The 27,262-nt window shown below is 43.4% G+C and overlaps 1 protein-coding gene across 1 annotated transcript; it reads right to left on the bottom strand.

Moving 5' to 3' along the window:
• Positions 1–79: 79 nt before the first annotated feature.
• sema4gb (sema domain, immunoglobulin domain (Ig), transmembrane domain (TM) and short cytoplasmic domain, (semaphorin) 4Gb) lies at positions 80–24,029 on the bottom strand (the record flags this gene model as incomplete). Its single annotated transcript, XM_079182808.1, has 14 exons — positions 80–1,047; positions 1,553–1,614; positions 3,716–3,870; positions 4,569–4,684; positions 5,367–5,589; positions 5,692–5,830; positions 7,861–8,036; positions 10,607–10,761; positions 11,162–11,275; positions 11,872–11,965; positions 12,056–12,154; positions 12,402–12,464; positions 12,844–12,992; positions 23,885–24,029. The coding sequence occupies 14 exons, from the start codon at positions 24,027–24,029 to the stop codon at positions 80–82; spliced, it is 2,658 nt and encodes an 885-aa protein (XP_079038934.1).
• Positions 24,030–27,262: the final 3,233 nt, after the last annotated feature.

Raw genomic sequence — 27,262 nt, 5'->3', positions numbered from 1 at the left:
AACAGTCAGTTCTCCCCTCAGCTACGGGTCACCCTCTGGGTTTTAAGAAATAAATAACAACGACTGAGAGGGGGGCGTCCTAGATGGAGCTCTCGTCGGGCTGCAGGTCCAGCTGTGAGTGTTTCCTCTGCTCCAGGATCCTGTTGAGCTCCTCCGTGAAGGAGTGGTAGAGCGGCGATATGCCGTCGTGGTCGACCTGCCTCAGCAGCACGTAGCTGTTCCCGTTCATCTTCCTCAGCACGCTGGGCAGAGTGGCCGACAGCCCGTTGGCGTAGTCCATGTTGGGCAGCGGAGGCGGCATAGGAAGAGGAGGGGCTGGTGGGGGCGTTTTGCACGGAGAGAACTGGCCCTCACCTGGAACTATCTGCAGGAAGCCGTCACCCATGTCACCGAAAGTGGGCACCGAGATGGAGCGTCGACCCTGGCGGCCATTGTAGTGGCTGGAAATGGTTTTAAGTTCGAGATGGGAGCTCCTCTTTCTCTCAGAGGCCCCCAGGATCTGCAGCCCCTGCTGGGAGAACTTTCTGTCCCGGGACGCCCGTCTGGTGCAGAAGCTCATGTAAAGCAGCACCACAGTCAACACCAGGCAAAGCCCTCCGAGGACCGCCACCAGGGAAATGTACACGGCCTCCATGTGTCTGTAGGTCTGGAACTCCGCTCCCGGAGGCAGCGGGGCGGGGGGCGAGGGCAGAGGCTGCTCAGTGGGGCTGCTGGTGGAGAAAACAGTCGGGCTGGAAACTGTAGTGGGGTGCGTCATGGCTGTGGGCTCCACGGGGAAGTACGCGTCCATGTGCACCCTGACTGTGTAAAGATAAATCAGGACTGAGACAGAGTTCTCCAAGGCGAAGCAGCGATAAGACCCACTCTGCTGGGCGCGAGCTCCGATTATGAGGAGGCCATCTGTGCCGATGCGGTAGCCCGAATTGAGGCCGTATCCCTGGAGTTCTTTGCCGTTCAGCGTCCAGCGTGGTGCTGCCAGGTTGGAGCGCAGCTCGCACTGGAGGAGCACGTCGTCACCCGACATCACAGAACGCCGCCGGTGGACCACTGAGCGACAGACAGAAAGAGGGGGACATGAGAGACATGAGACGGAGCAAAGAAAGAGTTGGGATGAGGTGGAGAGAGCAAGATAAAGGTCGAAAGATGTGAGAGAGAGGCAGCACGACAAAAGTGCAGCGGAGACGAATATAAAAGTAGATCTCAGGTCGCAAAGGTTACGTTTCCAAAGTGAGCAACCTTTCGGCATCACTTTCCATCTCATTTCATGAGCCTCTTTAAATGCAGTGAGCCCGGCATGACCGCCGAGACGAGAGAATGATTAAAATGTGAAGGCTGGGACGTGGGGGATGGGTGGGAATCGTACACCTAATGAAACCCCTTCATAGCAGCTAAATGCTGGAGTTTTCAGGGAGAGAAAAGAAGTGCTGGACTTCTTTCACCTCATAATCTGTGCGCGTGTGTGGGAGGTAAAATAAAGTACTAAGCTTTCTCAAAAGTGAAAGAGAGAGATGTGCATTTGTGTGCATTTGTGTGCATGTGTGTGCGTTGTTACCATTTCCTGAATTCTCCTTGCAGCCTCTGGTCCCCTTCAGGATATCCTGGGTTAGGTTTGACCTGCAACAGAGTGAATTCAAATTGAGTTGGCATTTTTTTATTTAATTCAAAGTTACTTGGAGGAACTTTGAACTGTTTTTAACCGTCTTAATTTAATACTTTCGCCTCTATATGACCTGAATGAGTAAACGAGACCATCAGCGAGAAGATTGGCTATTTCTATATCTAACGCTTGACTTTGGGTCAGATTCCCATGAACCTTTATGGCTCATACAGGTTCACCAAAAACTCTTTCGGCTCAGACATAAGCGGGACCCAGATCCAGGCTTTGCTGCCAGGCCGTGTTGCTGGGCCCGCTGCAGAGAAGGGAGGCCCGGGAGAACCAGAACGAGTCTGGCGCTCGGAAACACGAACGCTTCTGTCCACAGGGAGCGCTAAAATCAACACAAAGTTAAAGTTGCCTGCCGTAGCTTTAAACCAGCAAAGCCTCATGGAGATTACAAATCTCCTTTCCAAGTAAATTGGGGCCAAGATATGCAGCCATTACAATGAGCTACAGACAAACATTATAGGAGGGAGAAAACACAAATGCTCAAATCATGAGGGTCAAAAACAACCTACAAGGCACTTAAAAAGAAGAGCTGTCTAAAATAACTAAGACGCTTCCAAAACAACAACTTAATGAGGCTAACACAATCAAGATTCTAAAATACCCCAAAACATCTGCAGAAGGTTCCCGGCAGAGAGAGCAGAATATATATACACTGTGTATATATATAAATGTTTTTATTACCCAGTTCAGTGAAGAATAGTCTTCCCCTCTCTGTCACCATCTTTGTATTTCAACAACCTCCATCAATATAAATAGTGGACATCGTGCAGTATGAACCAGAGAAGTGCTCTCTTCCATTAACATTCAGTTCCTTTTGCAGCTTTCTCCGGGCTGCTTCCCCCCCAAATAAATCCACAGGAAAGGCTGATGTGTCTGCTGCCGTAATGGAGATTAAGACGTCTGCTACTCACTCATGCAGTGTGAATGAAGAGAGGCGCAAACAATAGTGCAAGAGTGAGCCACAGGAATATTTATGTGTTTGTGTACATGTGTCTGTTTTGTTTGGAAGGGGCTCATGTGAGCTGGTTCACGTATGTGCCTGTCATTTATCTCATATGTACATAATGTATGTATAAATATACAATACATTTTACTTTTTTAACTCAACCTTTGTTATTATAATACATTATAATGTAGTAGTAAGAAGATATGCATGTTAGTAATTTATTTGTCAGCAACTGTGTTTCCCCCTGAGGAAATAAATAAATGATGAATGACAACATAGTGAATATAGCTGCTTAAAACTACATTATAGGGTGTTATCTACAATTTATTAAATGTTTGTATACTACGTATAATGCTAAAGAGGGGGACTTAAAGTCAAGTTTTACCAAAATGATTTGTAAATTATAGATCTGTAAAATAATCTGTAAAATCTGTTTTTATTTTCTGTTTTAGATGCTCAGTTACACTCGACCTAAATGCTACAAGAGGAGTGCGTTTTCAAATCTGAATGTTTTTTTGTGTTAATTGTAAACAGAAGAAGCTCCCGCTGAGCTCAACGGAGCTGACGGGAGAAATCCAGGTCGACCACATTGTCTTAGACCTGCCTTCATAGAAATTATGTGAAAAGGGAAAATAAGCCGTATGAATAATTAATTAGACTCCGGTATTGCTGTCGAGGCCCAGAAGAAAGAATTAAAGGTCATGTAATGCAAAAATTGTACACTGTGTTTGTAGGTTTATTACTCATTTCAAGAGAGGCTAACAATAATGATATAATGATATATAAAATCATCACAGCATCATTTTCTCTGAGCTGTTCACCGCTGTTATATTCATAATGTGGAGGGGTTGACGCTTGTTTTTTCTTAGCAGCATTTGAGTCTTATATCTAAATGAAGGTTAACGAAAAATACAATAAACAAAGATAATTTACAGAAGTTTTGAAAGGGTTTTTTTATGCTCTTATCTAATCGCATGCAGCAGCAGTCAGAGAGGAAATGAAAGCAGAATAAACAGAGGAGATTTTGGGAGATAAAGACTCCTCGCTGGAAATGTGCATTTGTTAGTGTACGTGTGTGTGTGTGTGTGTGTGTGTTCCCTCACCTCTGTGCATGTGAAGATAGTTCCACACAGGCCCTTCCATCCCAGCCACAGAACGGATCTCTGGCGAATACGCAGTCGTAACAGGAAGTGTACCTCTGACAGGCGGACATCGGCACCTGCACGACTCCGGAGTGGGAGCCGACGTAGATGCTCCGCTGCAAAATAAAAAAGGGAAATCTGTTTTTAATCTATTTTACTCTTTTGACTTTTAAAGCCTAAAAGCACAAGCATTGCGATGCACTGGGATGTAAGAAGCGTATTTGTTGGTTAATCATCAATTACTGACGTGACCTTCCTTTTCCTGGTCGCTGCAGAATAGCTGCACACCCAAAACTTAAAGCTGCTGCCACAAACTTTAATTTTGCACTGATTTTGGCGCTCCCTGTGGACAAAAGCGGTAGTGTTCACGAGCACCAGAGTCCCTTCTGCAAATGTCTCGTTTTATTGCAGCAGGGCCTGACAGTCCGGAGTCTGAGCTGAAGGAGTTTCTGGTGAACCTGATTGGTGTAAATCATTTTGTCTGATTTCACAGGGAACCCGATGACAAGAATCTTCTTGCTGATGGTCTTTTTTACTTGTGTGGGTCATAAAGACACATCAGTAATACATTGAGACTCTTTCATATCCAGTTAAAAGTTCCATGTAGTAACTAAAATGTAGGCACAGAAATATTCTTGTATGTGTTGTAATTTACTAACTCCGATTGATGAATAAACATCCTCTGTGAATGGCCTTTTTACACTCCAATTATGTGTAGTTAATTATGTAATTAGCCCGGACAGGATCTATCAAAGGTTTTCATTTGCATCAGTCACTGTTGTAAACGTTTAACTCTACATGCACGAATACGTACCAGAGCGGAGGATATGACCATGCTCTCTATGGGCTGGGGTTTATCAAACAGCTGCAGCTCTTCTATGATGTGCATTTCTCCACCGACGTCGACAGCTCTGTGCAGCCACCCGTCGTCTGTGGGAAAAGATACAACCTTGTCAAACAAGACACTTCAGAGGCGATACAGAGAACACAATCCAGTTCCTGTAAAGGATGGTGTTATTCTGTGTTTTTGTCACTGTCAACAAATCCCATTAAAAGAACATCAACCTACAATAAGTGAGTCCATCTCTCAATACTCTCTCACCTCTGTGGCACTGAGGGGTGGGACAATGTCGGATCTTATTGTGGATCTAAACAAAAAGAGTAACTTGCAAAAGCTGTCTAGCTCACTAAAAAGGTGAAGAAGGGAAAAATAGTTTGAGAAATGACCGGAATTATCATGTAAGAAAGAACAGACTCACACAGTGTTGCTATTTGTATTTATTTATTTATTATTTATGCAGGGGAACCTTAAGATTTATGATTATCTTATTAAGGATTGTTTGTTTTTTTCACTAAAAACATGTGTGTCTTTTCTTTGATGCAATACAAATATTAGTTGTTAGCATCGTTAGCTGCTAGCCACCGGATTAGCCGAGGCAATAAAATGCTCCCAATCTTTAAGCATAGAGCTCATCGGGAAAATATTGTGAATCGCCGTTATTTTGGCCAGCATTTATCGTGACATACATTTTTCATACTGTCCCATGTCTAGTGGCACTCGGCCCTCTAGCCTATTCTGTTGCTTTCGGTCTTCGCAGCAAGTAAAACTCACCAGTTCCCAAAAACAGAACAGTATACGTGTTCCCATCCAGCGCCGGCTCCTTGTGCACGACTATCTTCACATAGTTGACACTCCTCTTGAACAAGAGTGGGCGCACACCTATCGGGTGCACCTGGCTGGCCATCAGCGGGTGCCTTCTGGCGAAAGTGAGGACGTTGTCTGGGAGGTCTCGAGATGAGTTGATGCCCTGGGACCTGTGCGCATCTGTTATGCACTGCGGAGCAGATCAGAGGCAGAGAAATGATCAGAGAGGAAAAAGACATGAAAGACTATAATGATGGTAGTACGAGTTTGGGTTTTAATAGGTGAAGCTTACAGATCCAGGTCTTGGCTCTGGAACTTTCCCCGTGTACTCCCTCCACTTTGAGTCCTGCACCTCCATGAACGGCCCCTCGAACACCTTCTGCACATCCGAGAAGGCGTACTGGCAGATAGCAGATGCTTTGATATTCTTCCTGAAAGACAGGTTATTATCTGAGGTGCAACTGCAACCAAGATTGAATTGTAAAACTATCACAGGTCATAAGGCAAAGAGGTAACTAGATTTCTCTTCTTTATTCTGTGAAAACTGGGGGTGTTTGTGTCGGGAAGTTGAGTTTTTTACGCTCACATTTTCCCCCTGGATCTTATCAATTTGTCTTTCATGGACGTGTGGGAGTGGCGTCACTGACAGGTGTGTAATTTTCCCCTCTTTATCTCCAGTAGCTGAAAAAATATTTCTTTTTTGCAGGTTTTTCAACACCAAACTCACAGCCCTCACAAGTCCCCACTCCCTGTGAGTCACGAGTGACGCAGCCCCATTTGTGGTTTTGTTGAAAGAAAAGGGCTTGTCGACAGCATGAGCTGGCAGCCAGGTGACCCTTAATCTTAAACCCTACAGGTGAGATTAGTAATGGGGGGGGGGGGGGGGGGGGGGGGGGGGGGGGGTCTGCGTCACATTCTTAAATCATTGTGTGCCTTCGAAAGCATTCAAGTGAGGAAATGGAGATCGAAGTGAAACCTGAATCTGTCTTCAAAACGGGTGAGCAATTTAGCTCAGGGGCATACTCACCGCTGCACGCTTGAGTCTAACGCATAGTCACCACTACTACTCACACAGGTGTGTGTGTGTGTTTTAAAAAAGAAAACAAGAAAGAGAGAAGAAAAGGAAGAAAGGCAGCTGCTGCAGTGAATGAGGAGACAGACTGACGGGGGTTGAGATTGAATATCCACAAAAGGAAGTGTAGCAGAGAGAGAAGTAGATAGAGTTACTTTCCCGTTGCAACGCTATCCTCTCCATCAGAAACAGAGCCCCCTCGGGACAGTTTCATGCAGCATGACTCGGCATATCAGCATAAACACACACTCACACCGCCGCCAGATATTCCAACGGCAGCCGTCGTCCTCTGACATTGTCACGTCAGCTCTGGCTGCTTCTGTTTTGATAACAACTCTCTGTCTTCAGTTATCAGTCAGTGTGCTGAATATTGTTCGGATTAACTGTTTAGTCGTTTAGTAAAATAATTTGACTAAATGACTAAAATTAGGTGATGGCTACAAATGGCTCGTTTCATTCAAGTAAAGTAAAGTTTTTGCATTAATTATTTTATGATTAATGATGTCTTTAAATGATGTACATTACTAAATAGGGAGTCTAAAGGTAGATTGATGGAGACATCGTTGACTAACTGTTTTGATTTGTTGTCGTGTGACGTTCATTTTGTTCAGTTTAGGTTAAATTAAGCTTTGGTTTCTATTCCACATACCTTCTGTTCTTTTGTTCTGGGGCTGTTTTCATTGTTTAAGCTCAGTCAATTAGTTTCCATTTAAATAACATCTCGTACACACTGTAAAACTTTCTATTGTAAAATTAAGAGTGATTTACTAAGAATACAGCAGTTTACTGTAATTAAAGCACACAGGTATTTGCTGTGATAATTAAAAAATGAGGAACTTGAATGGCGTATCCTCACTTTCATCTTTGATCAATTGAACCTGGCTATAGTGTGCTCCCTGTCCAGAAAAAGTTTAGACTTTCAAACTTCAACAACTGGTTGAGAAACAAAAAAGTAAATAAAAAATGTGTGCAGACTGAAGCCTTTTTCGCTCACTTGCGTGAAAGAAAAGCACTTTGCAAACAGTCACCATGTCTGTGTTTGATTATGGAGATATTCTGTACTCACATGCTGCACACAAAACAAGTTGATGCAGTTCATCGTGTCACTCTCATTATTGTGAGATACAGAAGAAGTAGGTTCAAGGAAAGAGAATTACATTCACTTATAATGGTCTTCGCCTAAAATCTCCTCATTATTTCATGTTTCTCGTCTCCAGATCACAAAGTTTCCCAACATACCAGATTTGCCAGGCTGGATTTTGGGGAAATGTGTATAAAATGATGCTGATACAGAATATATAAAAGAATAATATGATATTTCCAACCTTAAAGCTACTTAAATGGGGAAATTTAGTAACAATAAAAGCAGAAGTTGATGTTTTTTCTTACCATTCCAGGCCAAAGACGCCATAGAAAATGCTGCTTTGAGCGTCTCGACCCTGCAGGACGAACACACTGCGCAGGATATTGAGGTGCAGCTCGTATTCTGGGACTGAACACACCATTCTGGCCTTGAGGAAGGAGGTCCACTTCCTCTGCAGGGTCCTCTGGCCTCCCCAGTCATTCTGCACACAGAGGAGACGGCTCACGAATGAATGGAGGATTAAATAAAGTCACTTGAACTCATGTATTCTGGCATATTCACTTTCAAATGACACAAATACACTCTCATGCTCATACACGCACATCAATGGTCACTAATCAGTAACTGCAATAGCAGTGAAACAGTAATCATCTACAAACAGACAGGAAATGATAATGCACACATCACTATACACACATAAAGAGATGGAGGAGGAAGTGAGCAGAGTCCTATGAAACAGGAGCCGAATGTTAGTGCCTACTTTAGCACATTTGCACTAATTGCATTTCGGTAGCACTGGGAGGCGAGGCTGCAAGAAATCTCTCCCTAAAAGAGTAATTTAGCACACCTCATTTAGTAGAGAGGAACAAAAGAACTGACTACTTTTCTCTTTGTTCGTGGGAATTATGGCGCCTCGGCCTCCCACACACACACAAAAAACAAAAATGGCCACATTAAGAACTTCCATCAATAAGTGAGAGGGAAAGGACTGCAGACAAATGCTTCTCCTCACATATAAAATAATCTATAATAATAGAATAAAAGCTCTGGAGAGTTGGTGTTGGCGGAGACGTTAAGATGGATCCAACTGACTTTCTTATGGAGATGAACACCAGGTTATTATTGTGGAAAGGGATGCACCGATAGATCACAATCGATGTCAATCAAAGCTCCGTCCGGGTCATCGAGCTGCCATGACGTAAATCCAAGAATCCAAGAGTCCAAGCGTAGCAGCGTAAACATCACGCCTGTGGGGGAAATCAAGCCAAAACGATGTCTGGCTCAAACATGTCTGGCTCAAACATGATGGACTCAGTTTGAGCCAGACGTGAAGTCGGTTTCTGAAGATTTCTTTCATAGCTTTAGATACATGGAGCTCCAAAATGGCCGATATTAAATAACGTCAGAATGGTATTGACTTCCGCTCTTTATGTTTCTGAAAATAACTTGTTTTCCATGTAATTTACACCCTTCTCTGTACAAATAGGTCACGATGGCAGAAGAAGTAGCTGCAGTCTGAATGGGAAGTGACAAACAGAAGAGGACAACTGGTTACGCAGTTCAAAAATGGCAAGTCTTCAGTGGCTTCAGGCCCGAGGCGACTGCCAGGGCCTTCGCTATCTGCAGATCTGCCAGGGGGGCTGAGCTAGGGACCGGCTCGACATCTGCATGTGCTGCCTTGGCCTAGTTCAGACTGAGTTATTACACACTCGACCGCTCTGACAACTCCACGGCAACCGATGAGGAGAGAGAGAGAGCGGAGGCGACGAGTCCAGGCCTCATATCCAGAAATTATTTAATTTTGGATGCAGAGAGAATCTTGAGGAGATTAACTTTTTGAGTGAAAAAAAAAAAGTTCAGGAAGTTCAGAAATAATTTTACCGCCTGTTAGTGAGCTTCCCGAGAGAAAATGTGCAGGAGAAGTACAGCATTTAAATGTGGAACCAAATAAAGAAAATAATTTATGAATGTGCAAACACATCTACTCGTCTACATATCTGTGTATATCTAACAGTAGTCTTTAAGGATTCTACGGCAAAAAAAGTAAAAAAAATCGATCCGTTATGCAGCCCATGAGAGACGAGATCTTTTTCCTTGATGTTTCTTTTCAACACCACTTCCTCTCGCGCTCCAGATGCCAAATATTGGGCATCAATTACTATTATTTCATATCAAAAGGGGCTCTACATTATGTTGAAAAAAGCTCCAGAAAGAGCTAAAAAAAAATCAAGAAATGAAGTAATAAATCGTTGTTGTGATTAATTTGCTGGATGTTTGAAGTGGTTACTCAATATGCAGCTTTCACATGAATTTTCCTCTCATACGTCGATGCAAATCATTTCCGCATTCTCCCCAAAAGGGGTTTATTCCTGAACATCGTTTTCAGCCGTTCACCAGAGTCTTTTTTGGACACTTTTCTTTTTTTTGATCCCCTCAGAAAAACTGCAACCGTGATTTCAGCACAACAGCACACTGTGATGGTAATTACACCAGCGCGCACGGCTAAAAGAAACGACGGGGAGGAAGAAAGAGAGTTGCCGGGCATGCTGTCTAGACCGGAGATGCTGATCGCAAGTGAAATGAGGTGGTGGTGGGGGGGGTGGAAGAGGGCGAGATGGCAATAAAGAGACGGAGATGGTTTGCCGTTGGAGGTGGCGGTTGGTGGACTTGTAGTTTGCCTGGCAACAGTGGCACAGAAAGAACCGCCGTCAGGGAAGAAACCTAGATTAGAGACCCCCAACCATTGGTGGCTCATTCAGCACTGAAATAACCTTAAGAGCAGAACGGCAGCTGAGGGAGAAGAATCGAGGGCAGAAAGCCTCCTTAAATCCATTTACTTCACTCTGCGTCAGTGACGTAAAGCATTAAATAATCCCACTATTTTTTTGCGCTTTGAATAACTTTTTCTCCTCCTCCATTTCAACCCTTTCTCTCCATGACCTTGCAGGCGTGTGAGAGTCTTGTCCGATTTGGAAATGGCTTTCGAAAACCCAGAGAAAGCATTAATACGATTATGGTTAACAGTATTTGGGTTGAGTCGCTCTCTCTGACCTTGCAGACTCGGGCCACCCTGGACACCTTGGTCTGGCTCGGGTAGGCGATCTGCTCCTGGCTTCTCTCCGTGAAGAAGAAGTAAATCTTATCGTCGTCGCCGATGGAGCTGTTGACGCTCTCCTTCAGCAGCACGGAGCCCACAAAATCTGCCTCTGTATGTACACACACACACAAATAAGACGCACACACTCAGATCCACATGTCCAAACACAGACCTATTAGTAGCCTTGGAAGTGTCTCCTTGGAAACCAAAGATGGAGCTTTTAAGTATGATTGAATTGCCACAACTAAGCCAGTTAGAGCTGCAGTCCAGGGCAATTCTTTTTTTGATGTGGTTTTTAATCTCCAAGTCAATCAGTTTTTGTAGTAACAGCAAAACCTCCGATGAGCTAAAAATGTACAAAAATGGCGACGAGGTTTGGTCCATTTAGTAGTTCACTATAAGCGAAGTGAAGGAACTAGTGTCTGCAATGTTTTTTGCACACATTGATTCATTACTTTCTTGATGATTAGCTCTCTTCTTTGACTTGTGCTGCCATGTGTTGTATTTACCCAGAAGCCACCGGGTGGGGGCCTCCTCCGTCCTGAGCGTGGGGAAGGGGAAGTTTCTGCGCACGTCCGGAGAGCTGCGAAACTCGTACTGAGAGGCCGTGAACATCTCCCCGTCTGATTAACAGATAGATGAAGACAAGGAAAGAAACGTGGACACAACAGTTAAATCGGACGTAAATGAAAGCAGTTGGCATCCTGCAGAGTGAGTAGGCAAACTGACCTACCACCTAATGTGGTTATAATATGTCTAAATGGTAATCAAACACGGATCCCAGCATGCTTAAGTTGTTAAAAGTGGACCAAGAGAATGTTTGAGTGTCTCTCCAGAGTCTATATTTGAATTATAATGAAAAGCTTTAGTTTCTCTAACACTTTAATTTATGAGCAAATATCAAGAGCGCCGGGCTTTGAAGCAAATTTGACATCGTGGCCAAAAGGTGGAATTAAAACTAACAGGTTCATTTTAGAATATTATAATGTATTAAAATGATGCATTATAGACGTGAACGTCATAGAAAAAGTAAATTCTTGTAATGAAGGAACAATGGATTGTGTTTGTGTCCTCATGAGACGATGACTGATCCGTTATATGAACTGGTATGAGTTTCCATCAATATGTATGAATGCATAGGTGACCAACTATGTTTTGTTTTGTTTCAATGCTTCTTTAAGAAAAATAAAAAATATAAATGCAAATCTGGGAGACGCACCCAGGAGGAGGCCGGTGAATCCCTTCGCTGGGTCGTAGGGACACCTGTCTCTGCCCTCCTCAAAGCCGGAGGAGAAGCTGAACCGCTCTGCGTCCTTACAGACAGATACAAAAAAAAGACGATTAATAATTAAAATTCTGTACTACTAATAGTTGCCCTGAAAGGAAATCACACGAGCTCTTACTATGTAAGCACAAAGAGGTCTGAAGGCGTTTGTTCCACAGACGTACAGGTGAGTCTCATTGAATCGCTGCAGAAAGCGGATGTGATTGTAGCACTCTGTCTGCGGGGGAACAGAGAAAAACAGGTTATTTCTGGCTCCACGAGAGCACATTGTACAAGATCCACTTCATGTACTGGAGCTTTTTTATGCAAATATGCAATGAATCAGTGTGATTCCTTTATTCTATTTTGTATATATTTTTTGCACATCACCAAGCAGCAGTGTTTCATTTATGATCTCTAACAATGACTCTCTTTAGCAAAAGAACACAATGCTGAATAATAATCATAATAATAAAAGTTGATACCTGATTGTCTCTGCCTTTGTTTAGACACTGCTTCTTCTGTTCGGGGGAAGCATCCCAATCAATCTGCAAACAACAGGGAGGGGGTGTTAATGACTCAGTTAGCGCTGTAAACAGAGAGGGAAACATAGATATATAAGATCTATGGACAGAGACGGGGCAGATGAAAAGAAGAAAACAAGAGTGTGAGATAAACAGGACGAGAGAAAAGGGAAGGACAGCTCACTGTGTTTATTTCTAGCTGCGTCACTAAAGTCTGACTCTGCTCAGTAACCCTCGAATAAACGCCTGGTGCTTTTAATCCCATATCCATAAAATTGGAAGGGACACAATGGGATTTGCTCAATCTGCTTAAGGCTAATATTAGTTTGTCCTCCATGAAGGAAATGGGAGGGAAACTTGTGAAACGGCGTTTTGCAGTGTGGCGGCAATCGCCGGCGCTCACCGTGAGGTTTGCTGGCGTGGAGATGTTGGAGGTGTTGAGTGCGAGCACGGCTCCTCTGCCTCCCACGTACAGCAGCCCGCTCTCCTCCTCCAGCAGGAGGGTGCTGTAGTTCTGGGTGGAGCCGGTGAAACTGGAGCTGCCCAACAGACCTGCAAAAGAAAAATGTGACACGTGTTACTGTAACCAAAAACAGTTGTTCTTATCTGGTTCTTTCAATAGTTTCCTTCCATTGAAGTTCCTATATCGTGACATAAACACTGTATGGCCAAAAGTATGAGGACAAGGTGTACTTTTGGAGGATGGAGCATAAATGGAGCTTGAACTATCGTAGGGACTAGAAGGCACAATATGTTGGTCTGTGCTTCATGAGTTTTAAGTCAGTACCTATATGAGAAATAATTTAGCTAATTTCATCGTACTTTATTGTACGGCTGCTTGTGTTTTGAAAGAATTAAACAATGACGCATTTGAGAAGTTTGTCTTATTTTGTTAAATGCAAATCTAAATGTTTTTTGTAGATGTTTAATATTTCTCACACTGAAGTTTGTTTCATCCCTATGGAGGGCCACGTATTAACAGCTCCAATGCTACAGTGAGAGTAGTTTGGTATTAAAGCTTTCTATCTTGACTTCACACTCAGTGGAGAATTCCCAGAGTCCACACACCCAAAGTGAACGTGCTCAGCGTGTCTGCACGAGGCTCGACAGCAGATCTGGGAGACGGAGGGGAGGGGGGGGGGGGGGGGGGGGGGGGGGTCGCTGGAGTGATTGCTGAGTGGACTGTGGGAGAGTGTTGGGATGGGGGCACAGGGGAGGCCACATTTTAGGGCATTCAGCAGGAATGGTGCCCCAGTAACGCCAAATCACATCAGTCGTAACTGCCACAGCATCATCATCTGTGTGTGTGTGTGTGTGTGTGTGTGTGTGTGTGTGTGTGTATGACGGACGAGTGAGCAGACAAACAGATTATTAATCCATGGCAAAAATAATTGTCCTGGTGCACTAAACTAAATATTTGAACACACTCCGGTTGTAGCACCTCAGAAACGGGGGCAGGTCGCTCCGCATGCTGCGAGACAATAAAAAAAAAAAAAGGAGGTCATTGCTTTTTCTCCTTCAGAGAAGTAGAAGCAGGTTAACAGAGCTTTGATTTGCACTGAGTGTTAGATGCAAGTGTAGATTCACGTCTGATTAAATAAATCTGACACACGGATGAAGCAGAAAACCACGCGGTATCGACAGTGTTACACTGAGGAATGTGAGTCAGCAGAGAGCAGATGGGCATATTAATCGCCTGTCTTCCTCTTTCTCCTTCCGTTTTGACAGCAAGTCCCAGCTCCCAGTAATAGGAACACCTACGTATATATTTGTCCCCCGCCAATCGATTTTGCTTGCGGTGTGAGGTCCTGCACGCCTGTCGCGCTCAATCTGCTCTCCTGTTCATTGTAACGGAGCGAGAGGGGTCGAGTGCAGCTGGGAGGGCCGGGGATCAACTGGTGCGAGTGCACACACGATCAGCCGGCACTTCAAGCTGGCGTCTTGGATTATTTCACATTGCACACTTCATAAACTTCACTTAAACTTATGGAATTAGATCAGGGTCCACTTAGTGCCACCTCAACGGCAAATGAAACATGATGTGATTGAAATGATGTGACTTATACCAAATTATGAAAAACCTCTCAGCAAAGTCACGACAAAGACCAGAGTGTATCGAGACAGAGACAAGACCAGGAGATTGATCGGTTGAGACTAAACCAGGACCAGACCAGTGCGAGTCCCTGAATGCATGACACACTTTTGATCAAATGTGGAACATGCAAACACACATAGACTCCTCAAACTGATCTGAAAGATCCACATTCACATAAAAACAAATGAAGATTCCTCTTCATTCACCTGTTTTATTGCCTTATATACTATATATGTGTGTTTGTAAGAGCGTACCATGAGAAATGTCTTGATGAAATAATCAAAAGGCATTGCAGAGGTGAATTTGATCCCAGCATTTAATGGTCTTAATACTCTGAGTCCTCTTTGTCTGAGACGAAGACAAAAACGCGGCTGTTTCTGAGACGAGACCTTTAGAAAGATCACTGCCTCTCAGCATAATTCATCACAACTCCACAGCACCACAAAACACACGATGAGTAACACTACCCATGACTAGTAAACTGATTATGATGCGTGAAATTGGTGGGAGTTCCCCTTTAAATCAGGAACTATCCCAAAAGATGCTGAAGTGCAAAGATGAGGAGTAAAAAGTCCACACATCGAATCAGAACTTTATCTCAGATTGTGTTTCATCAGACACATTCAGCACAGTTTGAGGCAAAAATTTCTGTTTTCAGGCTTTGACTCTCCTCTACTATCTCAGATACTAGCGTGCACTGCTATATAACACATCATACAACAACCGTGATGATGATGAAGACGACAGCCAGTCTGGTTTTGATCTTGCGTAACACAACACAATGAAAAACGGTTTAGAGTTTCCCCAACATCACGTGGAGGACGTTTTTTCCTCCCCCACATGACTGGCTGCTTGTTTGACTGTCACATGGACTCGCTGGGTGACGACCGCGAGCGAGCGTCCGTCGACTCTCCACAAGACCAGGCAGAGACTGAGTCAGACTGCAGTCCCTCTTACCGCCCACTTCCCTTCCTGCCAGCCTCACTGCCAGCCAGAGAACCACAGAGGCCCTCCTCTCACTGGGGGTCAATAACTAGGTTATTATCATACTGGCTCCGTCGTGCACGTCACACTGATTATATGCATGACAGCTGGGAAGACATACACTGGTAGAGGACACCCAAAAGTTACATAAACAGGGAAGGAATCCTATCTTCAAAACGCTCATTCTGAGCCATCAGTGCACGCCTCTGCATCTCGCTTTGCAAAGAGAAATTGTTATTATTACATCATTACTAAACCACACGGCATTTGCGAAGCTTTTCAAAAATGATTCCTGACATGTTTCAGTATAACGCAGAACAACGTCAGGGTTTTAGAGGAAATGCTGTGTTACCTTTGAATATAACAAAGCGAACGGCAGTTAATCATCTCATGATAATCACACAGACGATCGGTTTGAAATGACTGAAGTACTGAAGGAGGTTTTATCACTTTGTGCTAATTAGAGCCTTTTTAAAGGATGATTTCAGTCTATTGCAACTTAAAGATCAGACCAGACAGGTTGTTAAAAAGCCAGTTTGCTTAATTAATCTTCTTTATTTGGAGTTAAATCACCTGCTGGCTTCAGTCCACCACCAGCAGGATCCTGTCCTCTCTCCTATCTTCACATAAGCTTAATGATTGACACTTCCAATTAATCTCTCCTTATTAAACTGGGAGTCTGATTGACTGACTTCTATCTAAGCAGTATGGATGGGCATTTTAAGCAAAAATACTATTCCAGAATCAATCATTGGGATTCGATCATTATTTCAAGAGTCATGATCTTGGCTTTTGTTTCGTTTGTTTGCTGTTTTACTTTTAAGTTTCCTGCCTCTTGTTTCACTGCCTGTTTTTGTGGTTTTTCCTCCTTTTTCCTGTGGATCACCTGTGTTGCATTAGTCTCGTCAGCCTTGTTTTTTTCCCACCAATCAGCTCTCAGCCTGCCCTTGTCTCTGCCCACCTGGCTGTCTGATTATTTTCTCATGTATTTATAGTCCTGTCTTTCGCCTGTTGGTTGTCGATTCGTCTGCTATATGTTTCCTGGCCGTATCCCTTGTGCCTTTCTATTACTCATCCCGGTGTACCTGATCCAGTTTTATTAGCCATTTCTCTCATTTCTAGACCTTGAATTTTCTGTTAATCACTTTCGGATTTTGGCAGCTTATAGCTTTTTATTTATCGTTTCACAGGTGGGTTTTTTGATTGCTTCTGGACTCACCAGCGTCACCTCCTGTGCAAGTTTTGTTCCAACGTTTTCTTTATCAAAATCACCTTTATTCATCCTCCTGCTTCCCATGTGTGCCTGAGTTTGTGCCCTACTCTGTTTTCCTGCCTGCAGATTAATCCCACGACATAAGTTTCAGTTTGTAGTCTTGTAAATGTAGCGAAACCTTATGTAACTCTTAATGAAATCAAATAAGACTGTGTGACTTGTCACCCATTCTTTTTTTATTTCTCATACATAGCCAGTCAGATTTGAGTGAGCAATGAGCAGCTCCTCCGACACAGCCAAAGGTCAGGACACGCCGCGGGGGGGAGTTTCATCTGAAGGGTGGGGGGCTCTGGAAGGGAGGGGGCAGGAGTCACGCAGCAGGCCGCCAAACACACACACACACACACACACACACACACACACACACACACACACACACAAAAGGCATGCACAAACAAAAACATATCCTGAATCTATGCAGAGGAAATGTATTGATAAGCAACAAAGACGAGAGAGTGACACACTCGCACAACCACTACTGCATACTCTCAGAGGTCACGTTTTAAAGAGCGAGAGTTATGCAAACACAATGGCAGCCCAAGGCAACGTAAAGAGCCCACTGCTGGTGAGTCATCGCTGAGTGAGCGAAAGCCTTGGTTTCTATCTTATAAAAATACTGATATAACGAGCACAGTGCCGAAGAGAAGGACTACGGTGACGTACAAAACGTCCCCGGCCTCAAGGCGGCAGAGGCCCAGCGACCTTGGTCTTTACACCCGCCGGGGGGCCGGGCTGAGTGTGTTTTTTTATGCACTTGTTGGCACAATTTTAAACACCTGACGTCCCTCAATCTTTGGGGATAACACAGATGCATGAAAGAGAAAAAAACAATTTTCACGTTAGTCTGAAGCACAGAAGCCAAACACAATGGGCTGCAATCACAGCTGTGCTCTAAAACCAATCTCTCAGATATATGGAGGGAGCTCACACACTACACACACACACTACACACACACATGCAGAAAGTACAAACAGAACCATGTGCCGCTTGTGTAAAAAACGCTTATTTCAATTCAATTTTACAAAATTCGTCCAAATTAAACGACGAAGTGCATCATTGCTTTACAGTATGTTCTCCAAAACCACATATAAGCATCCTCTAATCTGACGCTATCGACAGGACGACTTTGACGCTTCAAAAACAAAACATTTTTCTGATGTTACTTAAAGTTTGAGTTAGGTTTACGCCCCAAAAAATAACTTGGTTAAGTTGAAGACAAAGCTTCAGCATCAGCAAGTACAACAAGGCCCTCTTCGATCAGCGTGAAGTAAATTTCGACATCAGCGGGTGTTTGTTGTGACTGTTGTCACAGTCCGCGTGACAATGAGCTAAAAGACGGTAAAAGGGGGGAACTGTTATAGCGGATTCGTCTCGAAGAGCGACATCTTTCACATTACACACAGACACTAGATCCCTTGTTACTGTAATAATATTGATTGGTGCTTTAAAGATAGAAACATAACATTTAAACAGTTTTATCAGCTCTAGCGTGGCCATAAAATTAGCAACAGAACCATATTTATGACCTATTGTTCCCTGGGGCCATTGTTATGTATCCATATACACACACATACACACACACACACTGTACCTTGTGCTTTGCTGCAAAATCAATGAGGAAAGTCAACAGAGCGCTCAGGCGTGCCAGAAGCCTCTCAGCCTGCTGGCTGGTTTCTATTTACTGTTGTCATCCTGTATGCACTTGTTTGTGTTTGTGTGTGTGTGTTTGTGTGTGTGTGTGTGTGTGTGTGTGTGTGTGTGTGTGTCAAAACCTGTTTGTGTGAATGTTCTGAGGTCAAAACAACTGCCCCTCGGAAACATCTGTCAGTTTTTCCAGGACACACACACACACAACCTTCACACTTATTTCACCCTTCATCTGCCTCCTGAAAACAAGTGAAGACATTTCAGTCAGTGACTCAGAAGATCTGAGGAGTGTGTGTGTGTGTGTGTGTGTGTGTGTGTGTTGTGGGTCTCAACATTGAGCCGTCACAGGTGGCGCGTCCAGAATGTGCGCCCTCATGCTCAGACATATTTGTAATCCTCCATGTGGGATCCGAGATGATAGTAAATCCAGTGTGTGTGTGACTTCCTGTGTGACTCACTGATCACTAGACTCACGATAGTGACACACACACACACACACACGTGCTTACAGAAAAAGATTTGGGAACAAATGCTGGAAGGAAAGACCGACTTAACTTCTTTGGACAGCTTCAGAAGTGTCAGTTGTTGTCAACTCTGTCCACATTATATAAGCACATCTTCACTTCTTTTCCAGCCTCCAGAGGCAATCAACACGACGACATGTTATGTAAGAAATAATGCACAACTGAGTGCACTGATATACGAAAAACAGAGACAAAGAAAGCAAAGCAGAGAGTGTTTCCTCCGTTATTCCCTCCATTGTTATGCAATCTATTATTTCTAAGTGTATTATTATGATTATATCATATTTGCTCGTTGTCGGTTTAACAATAAAAACACTCTCGCCACGGCGTCCTGCAGCACAACACAATATTATTGGCCACCGTAGGGAAAATGTATGTTCAACATAACCGAAGCAGAATAAAACAATATTTAGACATAAAACATTAGAGACAACATGAAAACATATATTGAAAAGTAGAATCCCGTAATAAATAGATTTAGGTCAAAACTATTCATATTAGAATATATTTGTATGCAATCGGCAAAGAGGAAAGGGACATTATGTTTAGTAGAGAAATGATGTAATAATTCAATTTAATTCAATGTAACTTTATTGGCATGAAAATCTCAAAAAGAAAATGTTGCCAATAATGTTTGTGTTGCATGTGAAGTTTAAAAATGCAACTTATCAAACAACTAAGAATCGTTATTCATTTGCTATGGATTTTAAAAAATCTGTTTTCACCATGTGAGTCTGTTTTTGTCTTCATGGCTAAATGTGGTCCTGGAGACATCTAGCAACTAAAGCTGGTTCTGAATGCTTTGACATGTGTTTCTATGTCCATCTGTTTGCAGATTTTGTCACCGCAATAGTGTCGCAACCGTGCAAGAGGCAGTCACGAAACTTTTGCAGGAGTTTAGTTTAGATCAAAATGAAGGCCAAGCATGAAGATGAGTGAGGTCCGAGCAAAGGGGCCGGAAGTAGCAGTGTAGGAAGTGGGGAATGGCCCCCACACACACTTTACTCCCCTGGCCTGATTTGCTGTTGCATGTGGTGTGATCCCATCGAAAAACGGTCACTAGTTTATCAATAAAACCATTATTTATTATTGTATACCTCAAAGTCTTGGCAATAAAACCACTTTTGACATGTAGAGATACAACTAGAGGTAAATGCAAACATATTTATGTTAAATTTTGGGTGAGCAAACCTTTAAAATGAATATTTATCTTCAACTCGTGCCTTCAAAGTTCACCTTAATATGAAAATCAACAAATATTTTTCAGGGAGCTCATGGTTATAAGGAAAAAACGGATGTTCCTTGTGTGTACTCAGTTCTTCGTGAATAAAGATGTCAGCCACTGTTGCTTGTTAAGAGTCACGTCAAAGTGGCAGCGTTCTGTTTACCGCATCATCTCACGATCACACAAACGCAACACTTTTCTCAGAGCTTGTGTCGGATCCGAAACTTTTGTACTCGTCGGTCTTTGTTGAACCGGGGAGACGGCAGAATGAGATGAAAGACAGCCAAGACTTTCATCTCTCAGAAAAAAAGAGCCAACCCCACATACAACACACAAATAGTCCCCGTGTTATCTCAGGTCTCGCTGGATGCTATCAGTGAATCACCAATAAGATCTTGTCGGATTCACTCATCAGCACGATACCGGAGCGGAGTGAGATCAAAGCATCATGGAGGTCTCAGTGGATTTAAGAGTCCAAAGCATGAAATGTCGCCACAGAGAGAAAAAACAAAACAAATGGGGTAACAGCGCTGTCCCGCGGAGATTAAACAACTTCAGTCAAAGCAGCCGCGGCTGATAATGGGAGTAAAACATCAATGTTCTCTGCAGCTGTTTGCAAAGTCTGAACACAAATTATAACACTGGATGATGAAAACTCTTCATTATTATACCACCGCAGCAATGATGGTGCTAACTCTAAGGAAACTTACTATCAAGACCTTATTTGCCTCCTCGGCTTGTCATAGCAGCAGCAGACAACTTACAGTGCATCAATATTTCACAAGCGCATTACTTCAGGTCTGGTGGCAGAGAAAGGAACCCCCGATGGGCAACCAGCAGAGTTCAGAACACAGTCGAGCATTAATCTCTCTTCTGGGAGAAAGAACAACAACACTGTCTCGTAAATGTACAAACACAATCCAAGATGCTGTCGCATTGCGCTATTAAAGCTACGTATATTCAATCTTTTTATTATACTGAAAGGATCCCACACACATTTCATCTGCAGTGGTGAAAAGTGACGTATTTGTAGAAACGTATATATTTGCTTCCAACCTCTCCGGGTAACAAGTATCACTATTGCACAAAGTTTAACCACGACAAGCTCCAAATCCACTAATATGTGTTTCCTCTACTCCTTAAACATTACACACAGTCACTTCATCCTTTATTTATATAAAACTATTGATTAGTCCAGCTTTACGTAATGGATACTTTACTGCCACCTCTATGGAAAAGTAGTATATTTATCTATGAAACGACACCAGGCCTTTACACTATGTTGATTACTTTCTTATTCGTCTCTGTTATCGTGTCAAAAAGTCATCTTGTGTCTTTTTTTGTCTGAGCTCACTCTGAAGCAGCTTGTCCTTGCACTCCCACTCACGCAGGCCATCTGTAAGGCGCACTGTAAATTAATGAGCGCCTCCTCACCCCGGCCGTGAAACATCATATAAATCCTCCCACGGAGCCTCCCATAGGTAGAGACACCCACATACAACATCTCTATCATTACCATATGCAGTCCTGCATATCAAGGCAGACACATTTTCTTAATGAGGCGGAGCCCCCCCCACCCCCTAAGTAACATGTGTAAGTGTCAGAATTTACATGAAGAGATCGAATGCATGCCCACATAGCCCTCTCCCCTCACACACACACACACATACACACACATGCAATCATACATGGAGACTGACGACACGCATGCTGACACACTTGCACATCCTGCACTCTCACATGCCCCCCCCCCCCCCTCTTCCCCTCCCCGATGATTAGAAAGTGGGTCAAGGACAACTTTCTACGAGGGCAATGAGAGAAAATTAAATCTGCGATGAGAGACTCTGGCTGCAGCACAGAAGCAGTGCCTCGAGTATGTATGACGTATAATCCGAGGAGGCAGAGATGTGTAAACAAATAGCCAGGGGGCTGGATGGTTGGGAGGGAACTTCTAGAGCAGACAATGAGTTCTGTCCAAGATGCACTTAGAAACGTACTTAATGAGGCTTAATGGATCGAACGTGCCGCCCCATCTAATGAACTCTTCAGAGTTAATTGAGTGTGTCCGTTTTCATTTGGTTGATAAATAACATCACTGATATTATATTAGTAATCAGTTCACTGCTCCCATCGGTTGCAGTAAACAACAGTACTTTTTAAAGTAGTTCCATGTTAAGTGTTTGTGTATTTCTTAGTGCTTATATACTGAAGAGTCTCTGCAGCACAACAAATCAGTTCATGTGAAGCAAAACCTGGACCTCGAAGGAGGAATATTCACATGATTTCCTCCCTCTCTCTCTCTCTCTCTCTCTCTCTCTCTCCAGTAAACTACTTTTTTTTTTGCACAGAAAAGCAGCAGCAAAATAATCCTCCTCCTTGATATTCTCATCTCTGAGTGATTGTGATTCAGACCGTCAAGCAGCACATCCTCCCCGTCTCCAACGCATCATCTCGCACTGCAACACTCTCAGCAGCTCTTATGACATTGCACCGGAGAGCTCGGCTGGCAATAGAGCCGGGTCCCGTTCACTCCACCCGTCCTCTAATAATACTCGTCCCCAGAGGACTGAAGAGGAGAGGGGTGGAGGCAAGAGAACAACCGCCCGACCAGCCTGCCAGCGCCGGAGTTCCCTCCTCGCTGCAGCTGCAGTGGTAGCCTCTGCCGCAGTGATGAGGGGCGAGGAGAGAGGGGGGGGGTGGAAGGTGAACCGGTAGCAAGCGAGAGATGGGGTGAGGTAGAAGGAGGAAGGTGCTGATGATGTGTGTAAACACCACCTCCGTGCCAAAAATACACCTCCATCAGCAGTATTTTCTGCGCGGACACTAATCAGGTCCACTGTGCTCAGGTGTGGCTCTATGAGGGCTCCCTGTCTATTGTTTCATTAGAAGTGTTTGCTGAGCCGTGTGATCTAGGACAGGGCTTGAGAGAGGCGATTAATAACTCTGAGCATGAAGGAGCTGTCTTCGGGGCCAACTTTGAAAACTGTGCCACTTCTTTAACGAGGAGGGGAGGGAGGAAGGAGGAAGGAGGAAGGAGGGGCTTCTAATAAGGACAGTGAGGTGAGTGTTTCGTTGGCGTGTGCACGTGTGTTTGCATGGATGCATCTAGAACAATGTATTTAAAGTCTGTCACAATAATATCAGTGCATTCCGTCCGTCGTATTATTCTTTGTCTTCATTCTATTTGGGGGATAATCATGATGCCATGTTTTGGAACTGCAGTTCCCATAATGCTTTGGGGGATGTAAACAGGAAGTGTAATGTTGGCACGGATTCAAAGAGTTACACTGTGAGCTACAAGTTGAGCCCCGTTAGTTTTAGCCGATATTTGTTTATATTTTTGTATATTTTCACAAATTGCTACCATTAGAAGTATGACGAACTATCTGTTAGCAGCTTCAGTTTGCAATGTAACAATTAATGTGCGGATAACTATTACTGCAATACTTGAATACTGAAGAAAACTTAAAAAACGTGAGAATTCTTAAGTGAGATCTGGGACTGAAAGGATCATCTTCTTTTCCATAATTTCTGAGGGGATTTAAAGATGTTAATTCACGTTGGACATCGGAGATAATGATATCCTCAGAAAGAGTAATCTAAGACATGTTAGCAGCTCCACTGCTAATAACTAATTTCTCGTTTTTAGAACACGTTTCTCCTTCACCGAACACACAGTATCTTTTGCACCTCACCTTTGGAGAAGACAGTCGTCCTGGGAGTGACGTCCAGGTCCAGGGACGGGCTGAAGGGGAAGGCCCACAGCTGTGACAGCCTGGCAAGGAGCGTCAGGAGCAGCAGCAGGGGCAGGAGGGGCTGAACGGATCTCTGGTCTCCCATGTTTAACACACAGACCTGGGTCCAAGCACTGCCTCACTTGCTGCTCAATTTGTTGGGACACGCAAAATCTGAGAAAACGTGTATCTTCAGGCCCAGCAGCGAGCAGATGCAGACTCTTTAATTATCGTCCAGCTGAGAAAGAGAAAAACAAGGCGTATAACTGAAAGAGAAGTGATCCAGCAGAGGAAACCAGGATACTGCTATTATTAGTGATATACAGACGTGTTGTGTTAAAGTCAGTGGTGGAAAAAGTACTCAGATCCTTTACTTAAGTACAATTAATAGTCCTTCCTTCAAAATCCTACTTAGGTAAAAGTACAGCAGCATTATCAAAAAGTGTACTAAAGTACTAAAATGGCCCCTGTGACTGATACATGTATGGATATACTATTATATGACATTTAAGGTTTTTTAGATTAGTTTAGCTTTTTTGTGACATATTGCAGAATTTGAAAGTCTAAAAGTTACTTAAATTAAATAATATTGAACTTTGCTGAAGAGCCGTATGAACTTTCTTCCCTTCTTGACAGCGTGAGCAGATAATGAGTTGCCGATATGCACCATCACTCTCTTATTACAACCAATTAGCCAAAGTGAACGAGTAAAGTACCGTGCTGTTACATTAAAGACCATTTAAAAAGTTGTGCGAGTTAAATAACTTGCCCCCGCGATGTGATATCGCCCCACACGACTCCATCTCTTAATTGGCTGCGTGCACACTGGAGCAGCATGACGGATAATCTAGAGATTAGGCCCCGTGCCATCAGCTCAATCTCCGCCTGGCTGCCCCGTTCTCCGGCTCTGTCACTGATCACAGGGTCAACACTGTGAATCCCGCTCCGCCACATGGTGACACTGGAGAATTCCCAGTTTAATCTCCACGGCTGCTGCTGGTAATCACTCGCAGTGAGAAGCACAGCGAGTTAGCAGTGAGGGTGCTAAGCTTTGAAACCGACCTATAAGGTGACAAAGTGAGCGATAAGAAGGGAAAGAGGTAATGATGGCGAGGAGATCCACTCACCTTAAGGTCATCCAGAACTGGTTCTTAAAGCTGGCTTTACCCAAGGTAATGTCTATCCCTTTTTCAAGCCTGATTCTTCATTTATTATTAAACTAAGTAAATGTTGTGACAAAATTAAGTTGCATTCTGGTTCCTCATCTTGGCACTTAAAGCGAGACACTGCAGGCAAAAAACACTGTTTTTCATGCACTGGTCAATTTTGAGAAGTTTCTCAAGTCTTCTGAATCTTCTTCCAGACGAGTGGAAAGAAAACATCCAAAATACACATTTAGGTGTTTATTTTACTACTTTGTCTATCTGTAGATTCCTCCTAAAGTGCTCAAAAGTTAGCGTGTCCTCTGTCAAATAAAGGCAAAAGCGCCCCAAACAATGGACAGTTATTTAAAACAATCCAAATCGATGCAGCAGAACCAGAGATATGGCCCTTTTTATTCCACACAATCTTCTTCCTTGTCTGACTGTAGCGCCTACATTACCCACAATGCAACTCCACCACTGACAGTTGGTTCAGAGATTCAGGTGTGATATGTTAGCAGCTGCGAATGTAGCCTCAAGCAGAGGTGAGCAGCAGGCTACAGAGGTCTGGTGTTTGTTTCTAACTTTCACACCACTCTAACTTTTATTTATTTTTTTTATTTCAAACTTTGTCAGCGCCTCGAAAATCACCTTCTGCCAAAACTGTGTCTAAAGAGGACAGTAGAGGAACCAGACAGGCGGGCACGTTGGTGAGAAACCCTTTGGTGTGGTTTTGTCAGCTGCTGCCTTCATGTCACACACACTGAACACGGCATCGTTTCAACACATCTGCATTTGTTCTGTATGCTGCAGGAGCAGGCGAGGACGTTGACAGCGTGGTGTTGCCTCACTGATGAAAGCTTGGAAAGTAAACACATCTGCCTCGGCGGTGGCACGACCGCTGTGTCGTGCATGACTGGAGAAGAGAGGAATCGGACGAACCGGCAGGTGTGAGTCTGAAATACCTTTTACTATCAGTTACCTCCTGTTTATTGATCTGCAAACGGATCAGATGGGACATTTTAAACTAATTTCAGAGGTAGTCTCTGCCTTCTGGAGCTTATCAAACATCCTGAAATGAAGTCTTAACTTGCCTACAGAAGAGTTTTTCCAGAGTATGATGAAGCTGTTTCCCAATAGGAGCATGGTTTGCAAAATACAAAGAGACATTTCTGCGGAAAGATCGATAAAACAGGTGAGCTATTCCTGTATTTCCTTTAAACTGATCCCACTTAAAATGCCAAACGCTCTGCCACACTTGTGATTACATTTGTGCTAAAGCCATCAACCGACAAATACTGGATAAATATACTTTATTATGTATTATAAGCTAAACTTGAATATGGCATTTCTTTCCTATCTTTAGCCCAAACCACTGGGAGTTGGCATACAGCTGAGCCGTAAATGAGATTACTCACTGCACATTAATGGGAGAATGAGTGGGTTCACCCTGTGGGCTACATTTACTGTGATGTGGAGAAATCTTAACACAAATCTTCTCAAAGAAGCATGAAATTGTTATTGTGTCGCAAATTATCTGCCTCTTCCTACATTGAAAATATATAGAATTGGAAGAATCGCTGTATATCTTGACAATATACACAAAAATAAGAACATGCCATGATTTATCTGGACTCAAGGGGATATAGATAGATATAATTTAAACATTGAAATAGGGTATTCTTTCGTCCTCTAGTTTCTATTTTCCACATAATATGACGGATCATCTCGCCCTCTTTATCTGCGGTCGAATCATAACAAAGATGGAGCACTTTAGAGACATTTCTTGCTCAGATTGTTCAACATTTATAATGAAATAAATCTTCTCATTGGGAAACCGACTTTGTCTTTCAACTTCTTCTCTATTATACTAAAATCTCTCTTTAGCCTCGGTGTACTGTATAATCTAATTCGCACATATTGTGTTATGTGCAGTTTATACACCCTGCTCCTCTCTACACTCGAGGGATGAGATTACCACTTCACTCAACTGTACCACTCTCTAATATTGCGCCCTTTATGTGGAAAGAACGGCTCTGATAATGGTTGGTACATAATTGAATTACAACACTTTATCTCGCTTGTTTTTCCAGGAACAGCTTATGGGTTGCCAGGTTGTGGCTGGTTTTTAGGTATAGCTCCTAAATCCACCATGAAGACCTCACCAATGGTTCGTTTGACCTCCGACCTTCTGCAA

The sequence above is a fragment of the Pholis gunnellus genome, assembly GCF_910591455.1.
Source record: "Pholis gunnellus genome assembly, chromosome: 21".
NCBI classification, from domain to species: Eukaryota; Metazoa; Chordata; class Actinopteri; order Perciformes; family Pholidae; genus Pholis; species Pholis gunnellus.
The sequence above is the reverse complement of the archived record's forward strand: the minus strand, read 5'-3'. Positions and strand labels throughout refer to the sequence as shown.